The sequence below is a fragment of the Elgaria multicarinata genome, chromosome 3 (genome assembly GCF_023053635.1).
Source record: "Elgaria multicarinata webbii isolate HBS135686 ecotype San Diego chromosome 3, rElgMul1.1.pri, whole genome shotgun sequence".
In the NCBI taxonomy this organism is placed as follows: Eukaryota; Metazoa; Chordata; class Lepidosauria; order Squamata; family Anguidae; genus Elgaria; species Elgaria multicarinata.
In genome coordinates, this window is record NC_086173.1 from 149563451 (window position 1) to 149579862 (window position 16412).

Genomic DNA, 16412 nt, shown 5'->3' on the forward strand with positions numbered 1-16412 from the left:
TTAGGTGGAGACCAGAATATTTTGAAAGATTTATTTTTAATTGATCCTGTTGAGATGTCAGTGAATGAATGCTCCAGTGTCACAGAAGAAAAAGCTGCAGGTACTAGGAGAAGGTTTTGTCAAGCAGTTAAGTGCCAAAGTAAATGTGATGGTGGCAGATGTTTAAACACATCTGTGTTTAAACACATGATGTGCGTGGGGGGGGGGCGTTTCCCATCACCAGTTTATAAAAGCAAAAGAGGCTAGTGGGTGAAGTATTCAGCTGGCAAATCACTCAAACATGCACCGTTTGCAATCCTGAATGTGAGCATGAAGGGGAGCGCATGTTCTCAAAAATGAATAAATGCACAACTTTCTCAATATGCTCACCATTTCCCATTAAAAAGGAACTGAAAATGAGGTCACAATTGAGAATGGCAGTGAGCTAAACCTAAAAGCAAAGTCTACAGGTGAAACATCTGACACATTTCAGAAGAAGCCAAAAGAGTTTGAACAGGCTGCTGGTAATACAATAATAATAATGTATTTCTTACAAATAATTTATTTCTTACAACAAATCAACACAACTTAAAGTTCTTGGGCTACAGCTAGACCTAAGATTTGTCCTGGGATCATCCAGGGTTCGCCCCATCCCCTGTGTGTCACCTAGATGAACAGGTTTGACCCCTGGATGATCCAGGGATAAAACTTAGGTCTAGCTATGGCCCAGGTTTCACATTCATCTGGGTAGGCCTGCCAGAAAAGGCTAATCTTCAAAGCTGTCTTAAATTCAGAGAGAGAGAGAGAGAGAGAGAGAGAGAGAGAGAGAGAGTTAAGTTTATGAATCTTTTCCAGCAGGCCATTCCACCATCTGGGGGTGACAGAAGAAAAGGTCCTCCGGGTAACAGTTGTCAGCCTAGTTTTGGCTGACTGAAGTAAGTTCTCCCCAGAGGACCTGAGTGTATAGGGAGGACTGTATGGGAGATGTTTCTCATCAAAGGGAGGGGAATGTCTTCCTTAAGGTTCTATGCTGTGTGGCATTTCAAAAGAAAACAAGCAATCCGGAAATGTTGTTTGCAGGCAACGTTTATTACATGTAATGTAACACCTAACATCATTATCATTACTGTCATTCAAAAAAGACTTCTTCTAACTTATACGAGTTTTAACTGATTCATCGATGAATCAATCCGCACAAAACTGCATAAGATGAACAGAACAATGGTTTTGAAATAAAAAGCCCAATGTCTTCGGTTTTAGATGGTGAATGTTGCAGCAGGCACTATCTTACAAGTAGGGTGGCCACGTCTCCTCTTTTACAAAGATTAGCCCTCTGTTTGAAGGGCTGCCAGAGGACCATCCTCCATTTGAAGGGCTCCCAAGTCTAGTTCCTTTCTTAAAGTAAAGGACCCTAAAATCTGTTGCCCATCAGCAGTTAGCATATGGACAGCAGACTGACTGAAGGAGCAGGGACGTAGGTCACGTGGTCACAGCCTCCCACACTACAGTGAGATGTACTGTCCTAATCGTTTCAAAATTTGCATCTAAGCATATATCTTAGCATATGCAAAAAAAATTGCAAACTGGCATCCTCTTTTTGTTGGTGAGGCAGTTCCCCCTTTTTGGAATACCCCTATGTAGAAGAAGTATTCCATCCTGTATAAAAGTAAAGGGGCAAGGTCTCTTTTTATGACGGTGCCTGGCACCTGCAGTTCTTATCTATATATATAATATACGTAGGTAGATATATACTTGCATTGAAAATAATTACCGTTAAAAATAATAATCTCCTGTCCAATAAATCGGGGAATGATTTGTATATGATTAGCCCACCTTGTCAGATTTAAGGAAGACTGGGAATGTACTGATAAATCAACCGGTTTTTCTTGAATTGGAATAATTCATAATTATTATTCATAATAATTATTATTCATAATAATTCATAATTCATTTTTAACAAAGAAACACAACTCTGCAAGAATTGTTATTATGATAAGGCAATTCAATACATACTTATTGTGGGATGTTGTTTAATCTGGAGGCTCTAATAAACTGCTTCAGGGCAATTGACTTGCAATTTATTATTCATCTCATTTTGTATTTGAGTCTTAGGCTCATTTAATATCTATAATCCATCTGCTCTGAAAAGTGGAATGATGCATATTATAAATTATTGTAATGAAATAATCTTTAAGTATATATATATATGTATATATATGTGTGTGTGTGTGTGTTTTCCTACTTTGATGATAATACATAGTGCAAAGCTAAAAATAAAAAGGCACAGCTATATTAAAAAATCTTATAAAAGCTAATAGTCTTGAGCCTAGAACCTAAAAGATAGTAATGATGGGGAGTGGCCAACATCACTAGGGAGGGAGTTCCAAAGCCAAGGTGCCACCACAGAGAAGGCCCTCTTGCTTATTTCCAGTGGTGGAAGAATCCAAGGAAGACCCTCATATTGTCTAATGAGAAGGTTAGTATGGGAGAGGATGGTTATTTAGGTTCCAGATAACTGAGAAGTAAAATATTGTTATTTTCATGTTGCAGAGAAGGAGTCCTGGCTAAGTGCTAGAGGCATGTGTATTGCCTCCAGGTTTGTTTATGGCTGAATTAAGATTTGGATGAGGGATTTCCCAACATGTAAGTCACAGGCTGTTTCTACACCAGCCCCCAAATCCGGGCTGGTCATGGCTGAGTCCCTGTGTATCCAAATGATGTACAGGGACTCCCGGGATCAAGGGTGGACGAGCACGGCTTTTCCCAGGGATAAATAATCCCTGGGAGAACCTGATTCTTCCTGCGGTCTCGGGATCATCCTGAGACCGTGGGAGGTGTGTGGGCGCCCATCCCGCCTTCGTCCCGCCTCCTTGCGAGTAAATGCAAGGAGGCAAGAAACGGGCACAGAGCTCTTCAGGTGCTCCATGCTCATTGGGGTTGCGCGGGGAGCGGGATTGGGTTTGTTCATTTTTTAACTTACATTTCTGTTGGAGTGCAAGTGCACTCATCTTCTGTAAAAGAAAAAAGAAAAAAAGAAAATGGCGGCCGCGACATCCGTCCTTCCTCCCGGGATGTCGCGCTCGCGTTTGGGCAAAGGGCAGGATCTCGTGATCAGAATATTGCAAGATCCTCCCCCCTCCCTCCCGGAACGCCAGAAGTTTTAGAAAGGGCTAACATCTTAGCCATGGCATGACACAAGTCTTCACTCTATCAGGCTCAGTACTGGTGGGATAGTCAAAAATCAGTTACATCATAGTGCATGCTGCTTGGTAATACTTTTGTTTTAGGCACCTGTTCCTCTACTTCTGGTTCAACATAGTGCAACGCCGGCCAACTCAGAGTTTGAGAGTTGACGTCGTCTCTTTCTTTTGTAGTGCCTTGGCGGCCACTTCCCACCACCCTCGCTCTGACAAGTTGTACTCAATCATTCCGTGTCTATATGTTACTGTGATTAGGTTCTCCCCTTTCCCAGAGATCATCATGACTTTCTCATTGCAGGTGAAAAGCAGCATCTTGGCATTATTCTGAACACAATGGGGTTCCTGCCAGAATCGACCAATAGCCTCATCCAGGCAATGTGTCACCTGCCTCCATTTTGTGGCAGCCAACTTGTTCCTCACCTTCCACAAGTTCTCCATGTTTAGTGGTTCGACTCCAGTTTGGAGACGCTCCATGACTACATCCCAGTCATCCACCTGGAGATCATATTCAGGCACACCTAGTTTGAAGAAGACAGAAATCTTGTACTTTCCCTGGCCAGAGACAAACTTCATTACTTTTCCATCACACTCCACCAGCATTTCAGCATCTCGTTGGATGACTTCAGGTTCCCTGGGAAACCGTTCAGCGGCTTGGTCAAAACAGGCCAAAGAAGAACATCCTGGTCTAGATGGACCCCAGCTATGAAGATGACTACGAATGCTGAGGATGGTACCAAGGCTGAGGGGCTGTGAGCGAAAGCAAAGACGAGAAAGGTAGAGCTCCCATCTAGGCACAAAGACATCGTATTGGACTTTGCCTTGATCATGGAAGACTGTGATTGCACATTCTTTATTGCCAGAAGTAAACTCCATCAGAGTGTGCCCATCAGAAATGGTAAGTTGGGCATTGCTTCTCACACATGGAGGCTCCATCTGGAGCTTCTCTAGAGCACAGCTGAGACAGGATGACAATTTGCTGTTGGGTTCTTCCTTCTTCTTGACTAAGAGCAAGTTCCTGAAAATGAGCTCATTTGAGAGAGAGGGTGCCATTCCATCAGATAACGCCTTCTTCATTCTGGTTACTACTGCAGGACAATTAAAAAACAAGCAGACTTGAGCTTTTCTAGAAATGAAAAGTCATATTATTTCTCCTCCTAAGAACATAAGAAGAGCCATGCTGGATCAGATGGAGGGTCCATCTAGTCCAGCATTTTGGACTCATCTACACCAAGCAGGATATTCCACTATGAAAGCGGTATATAAAAGGCAGGGGCCACACTACTGCTTCATAGTGTATTGAAGTGCACTGACAACTGTTGGGGCCCATTGAAACATACCATACAATACTTTCATACCGCTTTCATAGTGGAATATCCTGCTTGGTGAAGATGAGCCCTTTGTTCATACAGTGACCAACCAGATTCTGTAATGGGAAGTCTACAAGAAGGACAGGCATGCAATAGCATCCTCCCACTAATGTTTCCCAGCAGCTGATATATAGAGGCATACTCCCTCTGATACTGAAGGGAATATATAGCTATCATGACTAGTAGTGTTATCATCCATGAATTTGCTTAATCTCCTTTTAAAGCCATCAAAATTTGTGAATATCAAAATGTGGTAGCAAATCCATCGTTTGACTATGTGTTGTATGATGAAGTCCTTCCTTATATGTGTCCAGAATCTCCCACCATTTAGCTTCATGGGATGACCCCATTGGCTTCTAGTATTATGAGAGAAGGAGAAATAATTGCTCTGGAACTCTCTTCCCGGGGAAGCTAGGCTGGCTCCCTCCTTGATGGGCTTTCGGAAGCAGGCTAAAACTTTTTTGTTCCAGCAGGCCTTTAGAGAATAATCTGGCCCTCCATCTATGTTAATGTCTTATAATTTTGTTGTGTATTTTAAACGTTTATGGTTTTGTTCCCCCCCCCCAAAATGTATGTTTTAAACTTTGTAAGGTTGCCTTGAGGCTCAGCATTGGGCAAAAGGCGGGATACAAATAATAATAATAATAATAATAATAATAATAATAATAATAATAATAATTCTCCCTAGCCACTTTCTCCATACCACGCATAATTTTGTACGCTTCTATCATCTCTCACCTTTTATTTAAGTGAAACACTCCGAAATGTTGTAACCCTTTCTCATAGGTTGCTCCACCCTGCTGATGGTTTGGGTTGCCCTTTTCCTCACTTTCCCCAACTCTACAATATTCTTTTTGAAGTGTGGTGATCAGAACTGCACACCATGTTCCAAGTGTGGTTCCTTTGCTCCCCACTTCACCTGCATAAAAAGGCTTTTCTACAAGGACTTTGGCAAGAGCAAAGCCCTGAGCGTACACCATCCTGGGCACTGGAGAAGCCACAAAGGTCTCCTGCAACATACAGACCCTTATAATAGGCAAATGGCTATCTCACTGAAGATGTCAGAAGTAATCACTCAAGGAAAACATTTGAGGGCCTCCTTTGGCATTTTCTTTTGATAGGAACAGGAGTCACATTAAGTAAAACCTTTTGTACAAAGGATAAGGGGCAACCATCTGTCAGCTGGACAAGCATCTGTCAGGGATGCTTTAGGGTGGATTCCTGCATTGAGCAGGGGGGTTGGACTCGATGGCCTTGTAGGCTCCTTCCAGCTCTTGCTATTCTATGATTGCTAGCCATGGAATGGCGAGCTTCCCACCATAGCCACTATTTTTTCTGACCACCCTTGTTCACATTTCAGACCTTTTACCTCTATTCCAAATGTCACTACCAAATAATTCATTTGCCAGTATTAAGCCAAGTGATCTCCATTTTCAACTCTCTGCATTGTCTTCCATATCCAGCACAAATTCATCCTGACTATCAAAGCTGTTTCCACAGCCTCGCCCTATCCTAACTTCCCATGCCTGTTGCACCTCCAACTCTCAGCAAACCTAAGCTCTTACACTCTCTTAAGCTACTCTGCTTCATTGTCGTTCTTATCCATTGTGTCTGGAACTCACTTTCCAACACCCATATAGACCCTTCTCTTCCTTCAGAATCAAACGTTCAGGTGAAGAACTTGGCCAGAATTCTCATCCCCAAGTAAACAAAGAATCCTAAGTATGTATAGCTCTATTGCTCACATTGGCCCCTTGATAAATGTGGTCATCTGAAGGCACAAGGCAGCCACCTTGCTGAAGCTAAGCAGGCCTGTGTCTGGTTGGTGCTTGGAGGGGAGACCACATGGAAACTGCATGTAGCCACCTTGAGCTCCACGATGGAAGCAAGGTAGGATATAAATGTAATAAAATAAATATCCTTGCCTTTCCCCCGCCTTCTCTTACCCCATCAGAATACTGATGGTAATTCTCTTAAGGTAACATCTTCATTTCCTTTTCACTTATGGGACTCTATAGATTGCCATGCTAAGCAAATAAATAATAAAAAAAATCATGCAAACAAGAGCAATCTCCGCCTTCCTCCCCCCACGTCCCAAACAAGTTTCTAAATGATTTAAACATGGGCAAGCAGTCGATCTGCTTCACTATAACTAACACCAGATGACAGCGTTTAGAGATCATAGTACCGAACTGAAGGCATTTTTATCTCTCTGCTTCTCGGATACTTCAAGGCGAATATCTAAGAGTGCTTGAGATCGACTCACCAACAGATCATAGACATTAAGAGAAGGGTGGAGTGGGTGAGGATTGGGAATGGGAGGAAGCACTGCGGGGAGGCCAGACAGAAATTGCAGCTCAGAGCTTGGATTGGGGGCCAATTGAAGACTAGATTTTCTTTGCCCACTTAGCTACTTTCGTACCCTTTCCCTCCTCTCCACTTACCTGTTCTGAATGGGAAGCAGAACAAGACCACAGAGGATAGCAAAATCTGCCCAACTTTGTGGATTCTCTTTCAACTAGATATGAACGTCTTTATCCCTTATGCCTCTTATCTCGGCCACTTTCCTCCAGTAAAGTTTCGATTCTCCAAAAATGATCTTTGGTTCTGGAATTTTGCCTATCAGCCAGTTTAAACAGGAACATCAGTCAGGATGTTGACCAGGCTGGATCAAGGTCTTGATGGGTCCAAAGTCAGAAGGCTGTCATGCTTCTCCTACTCTGCCTCCAACAGTGAACTCAGAAATATGAAATTTGGGCAGGGCAGCTAATGGTAGATGGAGCCATGGGTCAGAGTAGCACATGAAGGCAAAGCAGCAATCTGAAATGAACAGAAATAAAATCCTCTGGTACTGATGCAATGAAGTCTAATTGCGTTTTCACACTGCATAGTTAAACTATGGAATTCACTTTGACAAGATGTAGTAATGGCCATCAATCTGGATGGCTTTAAAAGGGGGTTGGATAAATTCCTGGAGAAGAAGGCTATCAATGGCTACTAGTCCCAATGGCTATGTGCTACCTCCAGTAGCAGAAGCAGTAAGCCTATATACACCAGTTGCTGGGGAACATGGGTGGAAAGGTATTGTTGCACACGTCTTGCTTGTGGGTTCCTCTTTGACAGCTGGTTGGCTATTGTGTGATAGACTAGATGGACTATTGTGTGCTGGACTAGATGGACCCTTGGTCTGATCCAGCATGGCTCCTAAGTTCTGATGTTCTCATTGCGCCACCATCTTGATTGGCTATGAAAGCCCAGAGATATTAGTATTTCGCCAAGTACTATAAATCCTACTACCAGAATATGTTGCTTTTTGTTAAACAATTGTCCTTTTTGAGGGCACACCTGGCAATTAACTAGGACCTCCCGTTTATAACATCAAGATGCTTTCCACCTACATCTGTAACTGCTCTGGTGCACAGAGTTCTCCTGAGTTCCTGTCTGTCCTTCAAAGAGTTCCCACCTCCCCTTTCCTTCCTGAGCCTCAGGTTCCTACTGAGTTCTCCATTTGGAATCCTTACTGAGGACAACCAAAGGGCAAGTTAAGTGAGAACAATCCAACACAATCAGCTCTGGTGACACCCAGGTTTCACTCCTTCTCTTGTCAGATCGGTCTACCATTCCATTGGTGAAACCTTACTGAAGAAGATCGGGGTCTCATTTCCATCTATTGAGTGGAAGATAGATCATCCCCATTTGGTGAAATGTTGCCTTTTGCTGAAGGGTTGAGTATACATTAGGTTGGCAATTATCCCCTGTTATGGGCTACGTTATTGTGGGCTGATGTTCTTCTGGTTGATAGTAACATTACTTTGCCCACAAAGCTAAGAAGCACTTGTAATGACCGTATTATAGAAAAAGAGGAGTCATATCATTGCCCTTTTGTGGTCTGAATTTTGGTTCCTGACTACGCAGTATGGTTAATTCCACATCTGATACTGTACATTCCTGCCTCCTTCAGAGAGTTCAAGTGGAGACTTCTCCCCACTCCAGCCAGCAATTCCCTTATTCTTTTCCCCCCAAGCTAAACAATCCCAGTTGTTGTAACCTTCCCTTATAAGGGAGATGCTTGGCCCTACCCACCACTGGAATGCTTCTCCCAAATTGAATTTGGGGCACTGGTGAAAGAGGAGGTACTAGGTGGGCTGCAGCAGCACTCAGCCCCCCCTAGAAATGGGCTGAGACCCACTGGTGGTCCCCATCTAGGTTGAGAAATGCTGGCATGCAGCATGAAAATATAGCATGTTGGGCTTAGAAAGGACAATTTGCCCAGTGAAAGGGACTAAACAAATAAGGGCTATTGAAAAGCCAGGCTTTGGTATTATGACAGTGAGCAGGCAAATGTCTCAGACTTAGAATCATAGAATCATAGAATAGCAGAGTTGGAAGGGGCCTACAAGGCCATCGAGTCCAACCCCCTGCTCAATGCAGGAATCCACCCTAAAGCATCCCTGACAGATGGTTGTCCAGCTGCCTCTTGAAGGCCTCTAGTGTGGGAGAGCCCACAACCTCCCTAGGTAGCTGATTCCATTGTCGCACTGCTCTAACAGTCAGGAAGTTTTTCCTGATGTCCAGCCGGAATCTGGCTTCCTTTAACTTGAGCCCATTATTCCATGTCCTGCACTCTGGGCATGATCGAGAAGAGATGCTGGCCCACCTTTGTGTGCCAACTTATAAAGTATTTGAAGAGTGCTATCATGTCTCCCCTCAATCTTCTCTTCTCCAGGCTAAACATGCCCAGTTCTTTCAGTCTCTCTTCATAGGGCTTTGTTTCTAGACCTCTGATCATCCTGGTTGCCCTCCTCTGAACACGCTCTAGCTTGTCTGCGTCCTTATTTATTTATTTACATTTATATACCGCCCCACAGCCGAAGCTCTCTGGGCGGTTTACAACATTTAAAAATAGTAAACATTAAAAGTATACAATTTAAAAACACACACACACACACACACACACACACACATAAAAACAGTATAAAAACAACAGTATCCATTTAAAAACAACAATTGTGGGGTCCATTAAAAAACAAACTTCTTGAATTGTCCTTCTTGAATTGTGGAGCCCAGAACTGGACGCAATACTCTAGATGAGGCCTAACCAGGGCCGAATAGAGAGGAACCAGTACCTCACATGATTTGGAAGCTATACTTCTATTAATGCAGCCCAAAATAGCATTTGCCTTTCTTGCAGCCATATCGCACTGTTGGCTCATATTCAGCTTGCGATCTACAACAATTCCAAGATCTTTCTCGTTTGTAGTATTGCTGAGCCAAGTATCCCCCATCTTGTAACTGTGCATTTGGTTTCTATTTCCTAAATGTAGAACTTGGCATTTATCCCTATTAAATTTCATTCTGTTGTTTTCAGCCCAGCACTCCAGCCTATCAAGATCACTTTGAAGTTTGTTTCTGTCTTCCAGGGTATTAGCTATCCCACCCAATTTTGTGTCATCTGCAAATTTGATCAGCGTTCCCTGCACCTCCTCGTCCAAATCATTAATAAAAATGTTGAAGAGCACTGGGCCCAGGACTGAGCCCTGCGACACCCCACTCGTTGCCTCTCCCCAGTTCTTGGTTCTCTCTTCGCCCCCTCCCTCACCTCACCTCCTCTTGCAATCAGGTTTGATAAAAATCAGTGATTCCCCCCAATTAAAAAAAAAATACGTTTTTAAAAATGTTATTTTAAATAAATAAATCAGATTCCAAAATTTTCTTAAAACAATTGCTAAAAAACAGCCCAGCTCAAAGGTATCACCATGAATACTAATTATACCACTTCTAATTACATTCTATGGATATGTTAACAGCAGTTTATGATCAGTCCTATTCTGCACTGCATGTGGTGTATGCTCTTTCTCACTCTGGCCAGCTCTACATCAAGCAGGATATAGCACTATGAAAGCTGTATATAAGAGGCAGGAGCTGTAAGAGCCAGAGTAACGCCATTAGCTCTAAGCGAGAAAGGCACGTAGCAGAGAAAGAGACACAAAGAAAGGAATGCAGAAACAGAAACATATTGAGCTAGATAAAACAGGGACATGCGTAGTATAGACAAATGCTGACCACCAGAGTGTTGTTTACTTCGAGGTATAAAAAGTGACCGCACCCTACACCTTTTGTCCGGTCTGCTATATGCTTCCGCACCCTGACTTGCAAGCAGTTAATCAATAAATCGATTTGTTTTTGGCTTCCACTTTTGCATGCTGGCTGATTTCTTGGGGCTTCAATTGGCTTCGCCCACAGGAGAAAGAACATGTTTTCTAACAGAGCCACACTACTGCCCATAAGGCACATACCACATACCTCTTTCATAGCACTATATTCTGCTTGGTGTAGATCTGGCCTCTTTCTGTCAGCGTTGCCTCTCTCTAAGTGCAAAGATAGAGAAGGTGCAGAGAATTTGGGGAGATGGAGTAGATCTGAACAAGGAGGAGGAATCTGCATATAAATACAAGGGAAAGGGGAGGGGAATAGAAAGTGAAACCAAAAGTGAACAGAACATTTTCCAGCTGTCCTGACACCTGAAGAAACTTCTGCTGCATGTATCCTCCACTGTAGAAAGGAAACACTTAGCATGGCAGCAGCAGGCTGTAAAAGAGACTCCATTTAGGAATATTTTATTTGAGTACCTGCTGTGGTTGAAATTGAGGACATTTTTTAAAAAATAAATTTGTGTTAATCTAAAATAGGATCTTCCTCACTAGCAATTTAAACTGATTTAAATCATTAAAATTGCATCCTTCAGAGAAGTGGTTTAAATCATGATTTAAATTAAATCAACCCTCCTTGCAATAAGCAAAGATGAGAGGCTTCCAGTCTTGCTTTGCAATCTTGATTTATATGCAAACTATGGTTTGTGTAAACCAGGATCAGAAGTTTCTAATATCCTATATTTGAGACCTATTTTGGTACATATAGAAGTTGTGATTTGGAATTTAATCCTCCATGTGCTCCCTGCCATGTGACGTGCTTCATAGACCACCATGAAAAAAAAACAGCACTTCCATGCTTGTAGAAAACTAGCACATCAGGGAAAAATAGGCTTCCCTTAATCTTGAAATGCTTCTTGTCTATGACTAAGGAAAATAGAACATTAGGGAGCTGGGGCTTATTGTGGAAGAGAAGATTTCTGTTGCTTTCCCCCATGGGCCCAGCCTCTCTAGTGCGTCTCCTGAATTCCAGTTTATGTAGGGGAATTTAAAAATAAAAATTCTTGGCTTGGAGCATGCATAGTTTGCTGCCGCTCCCGTTTTTTTTAGTTGTTTCCCCCCTCTTTTTCTCCTCTATGTTACTGAAGTACAAATGTGCATTGCAGTACCCAGCACCAGCACCAGCACCCCAGCAAATCCTGTCACTGATGCATTTCCTGGGCCGCTATGAGTCACACAGCCAGTTTACAAGGAACAGGAACTGCCACAGGAGGAAATGGATCAAAAGAAGAGCGCTGCTGGATCGGACCAATATCCTGTATCCTGCTTTCTGCAGCAGCCAACCAACTACTTTGAGGAAGCCCATAAGCAGGCTGGGAAGTCCATAGCCCTCTCCTGTTTTGATCCCCAGCAAACGTTATACTGTCAGTGAGGCTTTGAATGCACAATCAGCATCATACACTTGTAATGGCGTCATGTTTTCCCACTACCTCTTTGTTTTTTCTTTTTGCTGTTGCAGGAAATCTGTGACAGAAGAGAAAAAGAAGAACAGCACCATCGCCTTGCACGTGTGGAAAGGAAAATGTGTGACTGAGGCACAGTGAGAGGAGTGGTCCCCAAAGAAAGTGGATGCCGTGTTGGGGTGCCCTTCTTTTATTGTTTGCCGGTTGCACAGCCATTGGGGGGATCCGCACGTCGCTCCCAGAGCGTTTCTATGCGGTCCCAGTGCACCCCGAAAACTAGTGTGACATCCCTGTAAAAGAAACGACGAAGAGCCGTCCATGCCGCCGCCGCCGGCGCAGAGAGCTCGGCAAAAGAAGGCGGGGTGGAGAGCTTCTTCCGCTTGTCACCCTGCCTTCTTTTGCCGAGCTCTCCTCGTCGTTGTCGCCGGCATGGAGGGCTCTTCGTCGTTTCTTTTACAGGGAAGTCACACTATAGTTTTTGGGGTGCACTGGGGTCGCATAGAAGCACTTTGGGAGCGATGTGCGGATCCCCCAGGGCTTCTTCTCTCGCTGTTAAAAGAAGTGGGGGAGGAGGAAGCAGAGGTTGTGTCTAGAAGGGGCTCAGAAAACCATGCCTAAGCTGCCTCTGCACGCATGCCCACACACCTAACCCGCTTTCGCCAAGCCAGGGCTCCGCACTTTCGCAAAGCTGAACGGTCCCCCTTATAAGGGAGGGCTTCAAAGTGGAGGAAAGGGGCGGGTATGAGGAGATCGTTAAGGGGTGGGGAAAGGGGAAGGGAGGCGACGACTCTGCCTGCACGGCAACGCCAGCCCACGGGTGAGGAGGATGGAGCAAGACGCACACGCCTCAACAACTCCTGGGTCAGCCCTCCCCACTTTGGTGCCTTGCAGATGCGTTGGACTGCAACAACATCCATACCGCCCAGCCAGCATAGTGCTGGCTAAGCATTACAGGAGATGCAATCCAACACATCTGGAGGGCGCCAGGTTGGGAAAGGCTCTGCGAGACCCTTTAAAAGTGTGGGCAGTTAATGGCAATCCTAGAAATCAGAAGACGTTTACTTCTTGGGAGGAGAGCAATGACAAATCTTGATAAAATAGTTAAGAGCAGAGACACCACACTGACAACAAAGGTCCGCATAGTTAAAGCAATGGTATTCCCCGTAGTAACCTATGGCTGCGAGAGCTGGACCATAAGGAAGGCTGAGCGAAGGAAGATAGAGGCTTTTGAACTGTGGTGTTGGAGGAAAATTCTGAGAGTGCCTTGGACTGCAAGAAGATCAAACCAGTCCATACTCCAGGAAATAAAGCCAGACTGCTCACTTGAGGGAATGGTATTAAAGGCAAAACTGAAGTACTTTGGCCACATAATGAGAAGACAGGATACCCTGGAGAAGAGGCTGATGCTAGGGAAAGTGGAAGGCAAAAGGAAGAGGGGCCAACCAAGGGCAAGATGGAGGGATGACATCCTGCAGGTGACAGACTTGACCTTGGGGGAGCTAGGGGTGGCGACAGCCGACAGAAAGCTCTGGCGTGGGCTGGTCCATGAAGTCACGAAGAGTCGGAAGCGACTGAAGAATAAACAACAAAGCTTACAGCAGAACAGCAACTTGAAGAGGACTCTTTCTGGAATATCCTTCCCTTGAGTAGGAAACTCTGTGATCTCTCTCTATCCCCCAGCAAATTGCTTTTAGGAGATTTTTAAAAGAGGAAAAAAACCAGCTTTTTAAAAACAACAACAACACAACCACCACCAATGGTCAAGGGGTAGATCTGCTTTATGCAATGAAAATCCCTCATTCCAACATGTAGAGGAGTCGAGACGAAGAGAAGGGAGGGGCTGACTGGGTTTTGGGAATGAGTCGAGGGGAGGGGGGAGAACTGCTGCCCCCCAGGGCTGTTCGGCGTTCGCTCTGGGGCAGCAGGAAGCTGGTCCGCGTCACAATCCCGGCATTGGGGGGTGGCGAGAGCTGTGCAGCTCTTTTCTTCCGCCTGAAAAGGGCTGCTGCGGAATTTATTTATTTGTTGCATTTGTATCCCGACCTTTCCCCTCCTTAAGCGGCACACAAAATCCTCCTCCCCTCTCTCCATTTTATCCTCACGACAACAGCCTTGTGAGGTAGGTCAGGCTGAGAGTCTGTGTCTGGCCCAAAGTCACTCAATGAGCTTCCATATTAGAGCGGGGACTAGAACCCGGATCCTCAAACTCCCAGACCAACACTCTAACCACTACACCACACTGGAGCTCTGTCTGCCCATCGCCTCTTGCTTCTCTTTCGAACCGCTTCTCTCTCACCATCCTCTAAACCACCCCTCTCGGATCTGGTGTCCTTCAAATTGGTTGGGACTACACTTCTCATCATCCCCGTCCAGCATGGCTCTTATTCTTCTCCCTCGTTTTTCTCAGAGACGTGGCTAAAGCAGCTGGCACAATATAAGAAATTCTTTTCATTGTACCTTATTCTCTGCTCTGTGGAGGAAGCTGCTTCGGGTCTCAATCCAGAATGCGCGAGTCAAATCTGTCTGGAAAAAAGGGTTTCGTTTCCCCATCTCTTATCTCCGCCCCTCCCTTCCCTCGGCATGATCTGAGCTAGTTTCGATTTCCCCGCAAAGACGCTCGTTTCTGGGTTGCTTTCGTCAGGCTGAGCCGGAGAAAAGGTCGCGCTTATCCTCTGAGGCCGTTACAGTGGAAGCTGGTGGCTCCGATTTCGGTGGGGTCATGCATCCATTCCGGGTTCCACTCCAAACCAGCCAGAATTCTAAAAAAGCTATCCAAGGTGTTGATCCCTATCCCCAAAATACCTTCAGCATTTTGGATAGTTCCGTTAAGAGTTCTGGCTGGTTTTGACTGAAACCTCGAATGGATTCACAGCCCCACTGAAATCGGAGCCACCAGCCGCCACTCCAGGGCTGGAATTCTACGCTTGTGCCACCCGGAATTCTGCATCACGTCCTTATCCCTAGTCTTAAACATTTATAAAGCACCAAATATTTTCTTAGCGTTGTAGTGCAAATAATGAAAGAGGAGACAGTCTCTGCTGGCAGGCTCACAATCTAATAGACCCAGTACAAAAGGAAAAAGGAATGGGGAGGGGAGAGGAGAGGAGAGCAAGCTCTGGAGCAGCCATGGATGGGGTCAGGTTGGTCATCCCCCCTGCCATGATGTTCATCCTTGGCGGTGGGTGGCCCCCAATGGCCCTTGGGGCCACCCACCTCCAAGCCAGTCCCAAGGCAACCATCTTCAATGGCCACAAATATGCATAGTTACCAGCTGGTCAGAATGTGATTAACAGATACTAGATGCCAGGAAAGAAAAAGCAACCTCGGGTTGGATCCAGGATCTGCTTTCCATGAGAGGGATATTCTATGGCACATGTTCTTTGTGCTCAATTTTGGAAGGTTCCCCCTCTCCCCCTCCAAGGTCATCTCATTCAGCAGGGTCTCCTGACTCTGTGTAGCATTTTCATGGGGAAGGGGGGGGGCTCAAAGGGTCCACTCCCACCAATTCAGATTAAATCTGGATCCATTATTTATTTATTTATTTATTTATTTATATAGCACCATCAATGTACATGGTGCTGTACAGAGTAAAACAGAAAATTGCAAGACCCTGCCGCATAGGCTTACAATCTAATAAAATCATAGTAAAGCAATAAGGAGGGGAAGAGAATGCAAACAAGCACTGGGTAGGGTAAACAGGCACAGGGTAGGGTAAAACTAACAGTATAAAGTCCAAGCGGCATCAAGTTTTAAAAGCTTTAGGAAAAAGAAAAGATCCAGAGAGCTTTGGCTATTGAGTGGCTGAAAGCATAAATAAAAATAAAATAAAAATCCAAGCCCATGTGTTTAGTGCTGTCATTATTATTTCTCTACTTTATATATGATGCCTTGCAAAAAAGATAGCACCATTTCTGGAGGATGGTACTTTGCACATGCTCATGGGTATTTTAAAAGCTGCTTCTTATCAAAGGCAAAATGCATTTTGCATGTGGGCCTGATCAAAAACACTGTGTCCTCAGTTCCATTTTGTCTAAACAGAAGCTGGTTTCTCTAGAAATCAGCTCTGCACAATGTGCTCTGCACATGTTCAATAGTATTCTGCACACGCTCAAAGTGTTCCTTGAATTTTTGAAATAAAAATTAATCCTAGATGATTGGCCAAAGTTTTGAAAATATCAGATGTGGGTGGAGGGCACAGACATGCATGTGTGTGCATATACATAAAGGATGTTAGGGTTCACTCGGATTATATTT

General features: G+C 44.4%; 1 protein-coding gene across 4 annotated transcripts; it reads right to left on the reverse strand.

Moving 5' to 3' along the window:
- Positions 1-1049: 1049 nt before the first annotated feature.
- Positions 1050-14705, reverse strand: LOC134396007 (uncharacterized). 4 transcript variants are annotated; one of them, XM_063122323.1, is made up of 4 exons: positions 14616-14705; positions 10850-10984; positions 6991-7366; positions 1050-4264 (listed from the first exon to the last, which is right to left on the reverse strand). In XM_063122323.1, exon 4 carries the CDS (start codon positions 4251-4253, stop codon positions 3315-3317), a length of 939 nt encoding a protein of 312 aa, XP_062978393.1. In that variant the 5' UTR covers positions 4254-4264; positions 6991-7366; positions 10850-10984; positions 14616-14705; the 3' UTR covers positions 1050-3314. The 4 variants fall into 4 exon arrangements, with proteins under 4 accessions (XP_062978393.1, XP_062978394.1, XP_062978395.1 ...); XM_063122324.1 differs by lacking the exon at positions 6991-7366; XM_063122325.1 differs by lacking the exons at positions 6991-7366; positions 10850-10984 and having other exon boundaries at positions 14616-14665.
- Between the last annotated feature and the right edge of the window lie 1707 nt (positions 14706-16412).